Source organism: Nanorana parkeri, unplaced genomic scaffold, assembly GCF_000935625.1.
Source record: "Nanorana parkeri isolate BGI_ZX_2015 unplaced genomic scaffold, ASM93562v1 scaffold1687, whole genome shotgun sequence".
Taxonomy (NCBI): Eukaryota; Metazoa; Chordata; class Amphibia; order Anura; family Dicroglossidae; genus Nanorana; species Nanorana parkeri.
The window spans coordinates 137364-144922 of record NW_017307955.1 but is presented as its reverse complement, the minus strand read 5'-3'; the positions used below and the strand labels follow the sequence as shown (position 1 = coordinate 144922).

The 7559-nt window shown below is 49.8% G+C and overlaps 1 protein-coding gene across 1 annotated transcript in view; it reads left to right on the top strand.

The window, feature by feature from the left end:
* SCUBE2 (signal peptide, CUB domain and EGF like domain containing 2) overlaps positions 1 to 7559 on the top strand; it is a 76063-nt gene that overhangs the window by 36100 nt on the left and 32404 nt on the right. Inside the window, exons 8-10 of the mRNA XM_018571147.1 lie at positions 1197 to 1343; positions 2502 to 2613; positions 5377 to 5504. Coding sequence (XP_018426649.1) covers positions 1197 to 1343; positions 2502 to 2613; positions 5377 to 5504 — 387 coding nt within the window. The remainder of the gene's footprint in view (positions 1 to 1196; positions 1344 to 2501; positions 2614 to 5376; positions 5505 to 7559) is intronic.

The following is a 7559-nucleotide window of genomic DNA, read 5'->3' as shown; positions in this document are numbered from 1 at the left end:
TCTGTGCCAGGATGAGGCGGATCCCATCGGGACTGAATGATTTATGTCAGTAGGCTCAATTCACAAAGTTTTAACTCGAGGATAAGGATCTTTATGTGAACCATGTGACGGCCATATTGCCATTGGCAATAACTCACTTTTCTGAAAATAAGGATCCCTAACCTGATATGTTTGCTTTGTGAATTGAGTCGCTTGAGTTGTTATCATTGTAAAGATTGCCTGAAAGTCCTTTTTTTGATGCAACGTTCAAATTTGACATGCTTATAGATGAGTGTAGATTTCCCCTGCTGCTGAGATAAAGTGAGTTACAAGATAAAACACATGTTCCGTGAACCCCCAGCATTGGTGCCAGGGCCTGCAATGAATAACCCTTAGCATGTGCCAGGGCCATCAATAACCCTGTGCATGTGTAAGAACATGCATGTGTGTCAGGAACAGCAATAACCCCCAGCATGTGTCAGGGCCAGCAATAACCCCCTGCATGTGTCAGGGCCAGCAATAACCCCCTGCATGTGTCAGGGCCAGCAATAACCCCCAGCAATGATAACTCCCAGCATGTGTCAGGGCCAGCAATAACCCCCAGCAATGATAACTCCCAGCATGTGTCAGGGCCAGCAATAACCCCCTGCATGTGTCAGGGCCAGCAATAACCCCCTGCATGTGTCGGCCAGCAATAACCCCCAGCAATGATAACTCCCAGCATGTGTCAGGGTCAGCAATAACCCCCTGCATGTGTCAGGGCCAGCAATAACCCCCAGCAACGATAACTCCCAGCATGTGTCAGGGCCAGCAATAACCCCCTGCATGTGTCAGGGCCGGCAATAACCCCCTGCATGTGTCAGGGCCAGCAATAACCGCCAGCAATAATAACCCCCAGCATGTGTCAGGGCCAGCAATAACCCCCAGCATGGTTCAGGGCCAGCAATAACCCCCAGCATGTGTCAGGGCCAGCAATAACCCCCAGCATGTGTCAGGGCCAGCAATAACCCCCAGCATGTGTCAGGGCCAGCAATAGCCTCCTGCATGTGTCAGGGCCAGCAATAGCCTCTAGCCTGTGAATTCTGGGCGACATGATGACAAGATCCCCAGGCAGCGGGTCTATAATTCCCTGGGCTCACAGGAAGTGGGTCATTTGTTCCCCCGTGCTATCACAGAGACTGCTGGGAGAAAATTGCTGAGCATGGTGCAGAAACCCTAACGGCGTGTCCCTGTCATTGCAGATGTGGACGAATGCCAGAGCAACAACGGCGGATGCGACCACTTCTGCCGCAATACCGTGGGGAGCTTCGACTGCAGCTGCCGAGCCGGGTACAAGTTACTGACCGACGAGAGGTCCTGCCAAGGTACAAAGACAGAGAGATGATTGGCGGCGGCGGCGGCCTTGTCCGGCGTTGGGCTGTTTAAGCCTGTGACACGCTGCACGCGAAGCTGTGAGGGGGCGGAGCTGAGCGCAGCCAGATGAAAGACTTCATCTTCCGACCAATTGGCTCATGCGCAACTCAATGGACTCGGCATCCTGGCGCGCTGGTTTATACGCGCATGCCGATTGGCTGAAGATTAAATTTTTCATCTCAGCCTGCTCAGCTATGCCAGCTCTTGCAAGCCGACGCGCCGGATCGAAAATTGCAAGACACACTGCAGGCGAAGGTCTGCGTGCCGCCGCTTCCCTTTGCTGCGCTTCGCATGCAGTGTGTCGCAGGCTTTATGAAACCCAGCTGGCCTACACTGAGGATCAGGAACCGATCGGCACATGGAAATCACAGACGGCTTGTTTACAAACAAACCTGACGGATTCAGCAGGCCGGCCACAGCTGTCAGTGTAACATTCTTGTTTATTTACCAGTTTAAAGAAAAACTATCAGCACTGTATCTGTTAAAACTTAAAGAAAATAAACAATATTTAGTTGTAGAATGAATTAGTTATTGTGTTAGATGTTAAAGGAGAACTATGGGGTCAGTGTTTTTCCCATAGTTCTCCTTGGGGTAACGGGAGGACACAAACTAGCGTCCTCCCGTCACCCTAGGCTCAGTATATAGGGAGCTACAGCTCGCGGTATACTGAGACGCCGCAGCCGCAGCGGATCCCGACCTGGACGTCGGGATCCGCCCAGCTGCGTGACTGACAGCTGGCTCTGCCTATCTAGAGGCATAGCCAGCTGTACCCGCCCCCTCCCCCGTCCGTTCCGCCAGTCAGCGCTGGCAGATCGGAGCGGGAAGAGGGGAATCCAGCCCCTCCCCTGTCACGGCAGAGAGCCGTGACAGGATCGAGAGGTGAGCGAACGCCGGCATGTGTTCGCTCACCTCCCGATCTACTGAGCCGACCTGTGACAGTCTCATTGTCACAGGTCGGCTAGAACTATGAGGTGAGTGGAAATCACCCCCCTCATAGTTCTCCTTTAAACTTTGGTCTGGGCACCTAGGCATCGGTGACCTCTGGTCATGAAGGGGTCAATCTTGTTGACTGATTTATTATCTGTCGTCTTCTTCATGTTGAACCGCAGATGTCGATGAATGCTCCTTCGAGCGGACGTGTGACCACACCTGCATCAATTACCCGGGATCCTTTGCCTGCACCTGTGACAAGGGCTACACGCTCTACGGGCTGACGCATTGGAAAAGGGAGCTTCTGTCCTAGGTTGTGCTGTCGCTTTAAATTTGGGGTGGCATTGGCTCACATGGTCTGTAGAAGGATGATTGCGGTGTGCTGCTGGCACCTATTGAGAATGCACTCGCGTGATGTCGCAGCTCCTCTAAATCCTTTGCTGAAGGACTGATCATCAAACTGCAGCTCCAGTGTCTCCTTTTGCCCTAGTTAACCTGAATCTGTTCCTCAGGTCCTACAAACTAGCTGCAATTTTGGTTTCCTCTGTGGGGTTCTTTATGAGGTTGTTTGCTGCTGTTGTGCGTATCGAGGAGATGGGAGCCAAAGGACAGAAAATCAGCGACTTCATAACAAAACTGTTATGCGTACTGAAGATCTGGGAGACGCTGGGTGGTTTTGGGCATTGGCAGGGCAGCATATCTTTGTAGGTGCAGGTGACATTTTAAGTGGTCCTGTTGCCCTTTCCTGCGTGGGCGAGACGCAGGTTCACTTCAAAGTGACATTAAACCCTCAGATTTTTTAACATAAACCAATAGTGTAATGTGCGCCTTACTGTAATCCATGGTTGTTTCCCTTCTCTTTGCTGCTCTTCCTTTTAAATCCTCATGTCTTCTCATGCTTGGGGAGAACTTCCCTTTGCAGCTCAGTGCCTCTTCCTGTAGTGCTGGCTCAGGTTGCAACGTACACACAGACACCATGTATCCATTCCAGAGACAAGGCAGTCTGCTGCAAAACAGAAGTTCTCCCCCAGCATGAGAAGAGATACAGATTTAAAAGGAAGAGCAGCAAAGAGAAGAGAAACTACCATGGATTACAGTAAGGCGCACATTACAGTATTGGTTTATGTTAAAAAAATCTGAGGGTTTAATGTCACTTTAAGATTGAATAGTCAGATGCTTGCATAAGCCCAGCCGTGACTGGTTCTCTTTAAGATATATATCGATTGGGCGTTGGGATCCGCTGACTGATCTGCCTTGTTTGCTTGGAGTGTCTCTTTAGGAGGTGACTATGGCGTCCTCGTTGGCATTTCTCGCTGTACCTTCCCGGCAGCGGTGTGACGAGCGCGATGAGTAAACGTTTTTTTCTATTTATACCGCGCCGTGAGTGTTTGCCGAGTGACTGTACAGAGGCTCCATTATAGGAGGGTGACCTGGGTGACGCACCCCCCTCCCCCCCCCGCCCCCTCCTGGGGCTTATTCACACCTACTGACTGCCCCCCCCTCCTGGGGCTTATTTGCACCTACTGACTGATTTCTGGACACAGGGTGCGACCGCTCTATCGCAATCTCATAGGCGGAAGGGTTTAGCCAAACATGTTAACTTGTAGCCGGTGCCCTATGAATACAATGTTGCTGGACCTCTGATCATCCGTGTTGTGGTTACTTTGTGCCCGGATGTGCAACGATTTATCTGCAGAGCTCTGCGCCATTTCTTGCCAATCTTTACAACATATCTGATCTCGAAAGGCCAGACGGACACATTTGTACGTAGATCACGGATTGGCTTACGATTACATTTGAATCATTATCAAAAAGTCCAATTTCTTGCTTCATTGTTCTCATGTGCAGCCTGCCTCTCACGCTCCAGTGGGTGTGGCTAATGCCGCATGCTCATTCAAGCCAAAGCTCAGACAGCACCACCATTGGTCCTGGAGGATGGGGGAGGGGATTGTGTGTCAGCATTTGCATATTGTACATAAAGAAATGTTTCATTGTATGTTATTTTATTTATTGTATCAGAATCTCATAAGAAATGTTTCAGGGACACGTTCTGCCTGCGTTGATGGTAAAGGGTTAAACCTTTCGCCTCCCACCCTCTTCAGAAATAAAGTGTCGGCGCGACCGCACTGTAGACTCCTGCGGCGCGGCGTCTGACCGCGGGCGAAATAATAAAAATGCCAAAAATATACGTTCCTTAATGGCAAGCGGTTGGTTGGTAGCGGCGTGCGTTCTCTCCGGGTGTCACGATGCGCTCCGCAGTCCTCCGAGCGAGATGGAAAATCTTCGCCTACGTGAGAGGGCCGATTGTTGACGCGGGTGACGGCTCCCTCCGCCGCTCGCACCCGGAGCCCAAAATACTCCCTGAACTTTCGCTCAGAATCCAGCGGCGTGGAAACTTGGCACCGGGGGGTCCCCGCGGAGGAGGAGAACGATTATATGTCCTCATTTTATAGAAGGAAGCCAGAAAGTCCCCAGTCCTGGGATTCCCAGATGAATGGGCTGTCTGCAGTGTAAAGCAGGAGGGGCATGGTGGCTAAAATCTGCCCCCCAGCCTTCATATACCCCCCCTTTCCTTCATATACCCCAACCTTTATACAGCCCCCTTTCCTTCATATACCCCAACCTTTATACAGCTCCTTCTTCATATAGCTCCTCACACACCTTCCTCCGCAGCCTTCATACAGCCTCCCTCCATTGTCTATACATCCTCGCTCATCCTAAATACAGTCCCCCTTCCTTCATACAACCCCTAACCTTTATACAGCCCCCTGCTTCATATAGCCCCTCTATCCTCCATATAGCCTCCCTTGCATACCCCTCCACCATTACAGAACAATGATGATGTGACATTGTTATACTTTAGAATAGCAGAGCTGTTAACGATTAAGTCTTTATTTCCAGAATCTGGGAAGGGGGTGCAGGCGGTTGGAGAATTGTATTTTGATTGCACCATTTAAAAGTAGAATTCGGGTGTCGGATGGTGGCTCTTTTTTTTTTTTCCTGCGTGGTTGAGGATTCCCTTTTTTGTTTTCTGAGGCTTTTCTTTATTTTTTTCCTAGATATCAATGAATGCAGCAGCAACAATGGCGGCTGCGAGCACACCTGCGTCAATACAGTGGGCGATTATTACTGCCTGTGCCCCCCGCGCTACAAGTTACACTGGAACCGCAAGGACTGCGTGGGTAAGAGGCCGCCACCCCCTGGTTGCAGAGGCTCCGCCCCTTTCAGCCCTGGTAAAGCTTTGGGGTCAATTCACTAAAATGGGAATTCACCGCTGTATGGGAATCAGTGTGCGGTGCGTAGTGCGATGATTGGGGTTTTTGCTGGTCTTTGGAGAAGGATTTTCGCACCCGCCATACACAGAGCCCATTTTTTTGGAGAACCAGCACCCTGACCCGTCTCTCAGATGGACTCTACACCTTCCCAAATCCTAATCTTAGGGTGCCAGACACCAGGCTCCGCCTTAATAAGATAGTCCAGGACCACCCGACACCCCTCAATTGTTCAGGTGTCTGTTGAGAAGAACAAGAAAAAATTCAGCAAGGACTTATGAGAAATAAAGGTTTTCAGGGGTTCAAAGGCTCTTTCAATTAAAAGTGACCGTTGTTACCCCTCGTATTAATAGTTCTGAGTGTGAATGGAGAGAAATCTATCAGGAGATAAAACACTGAACACAGTTTAAAAAAAACTTGCACATTTGAGTGAATTGACCCTGTTGCTGGGGCATTGGAATGGGCTACTGCTGGAGCACTACAAGTCCCAGCGTCATGCTATAAAATGCTGGGATGTGTAGTCCTCCAGGGTCAGAAGCCATGTTGGGTCCATCCCTTTAAATGTCACTTTTATGTCACGTGATTTGTGTTCCATGAAATGATTTTTGCTGTGTGATAAAACAGGAGATACTTCTACTTTCACCATTCTGTCACTAATACCCATTTGTCTTCCACATTCATCTGTTGGCATCTCTTGCATTGCATGCTGGGGGGTGGGGGGTGTCCATCTAGGGGATGGCTGGGATGTGTGGCAAAGACTGAATATTTCCTATGATGTGTGGATTTTGGGGGAGGGGCTGTATTGGGCGTCTTGCTGCTCCCATATTTGTACTCATTTTTAACCCTCTTATTGACTGCTGACGTCACCCATGTGAATGTCACTTTATTCATCAATAATGTTCATTCCACCCGCATTGTAACACTTCGCTGTGTCGGCATATCGGCTGTAACGTTGTCTGACAAGGTAAGAAAAGTCCGATGTTTGTTCTCAGTGACCTCAATATAAAGATCAGAGGAATTCTATTACATGTCTGTTATAATGTTATCAGTGAAAGTGTTTAATGGTGAGCTAGGACTTTCTCCAATCTCTGTCTGTCTCCTCTCTTCCTTTCTTTTTTTCTTTCCTTTCCCCCCACTTCTACCTCTCTCACCCCCTTCTCCTTCGTATTTCCTCTCTTTACACCCCTTATCTCTTTCTCTCCCCCTACTCACCTGCACTTCCATCTTCAGCACTCACTTTCTCCCCCCTTCTTCTCTGCCATTCCTCTTTTGGAACCCCATGCCTCCTTCTCCCCTTTTTCTAGCCCTCTTCTCCCCCTTCCCCACTTCTCCTCCTTTCTCTCTAAAAAAAAAAAAACCTCCTCTCACCCCCATTCTGACTCTCTTTCTCCCCCTATTCTTCTCTTCCTCTCTTGGAACCCCCCTGTCACCCTCTCATCTCTCCCTCCCAGTTTCTAACCTGGTCTCCCCCTCAATACTCCTGCCCTTTCTTTCTTGAAAGTTTCTAACCCTCTTACCTCCTTCTTCCCTGCCCCCTCCTCAATTTCTCCCTTTGTCCCTGGCTTTCCTCTCTCACCCATGTCCCTCTCTGTCTCTTCCCCCTCAACACACACTTTTCAGCTCTCTTGCCCTTAATCTCTTAAAAACCTCCTACCTCTCTCCCCCTTCTCCGCTGTTCTTCCTCTCTTAGCACTCACTTTCTGTCTCTCCTCTCTCACCTGTCTCTTCCTCTCTCACCTCCTCCCTCTCTCTCAACTCCTCTTCTCTCTCCCTCACCTCCTCTTCTCTCTCTTTCACCTCCTCTTCTCTCTCCCTCACCTCCTCTTCTCTCTCTTTCACCTCCTCTTCTCTCACCCCCATCCCTCTCTCTCATCTCTCACCCCCTGTCCCTTCCTCTCTCACCTCCTTCCTCTTCTCTCTCCCTCACCTCCTCTTCTCTCTCTCACCTCCTCTTCTCTCTCCCTC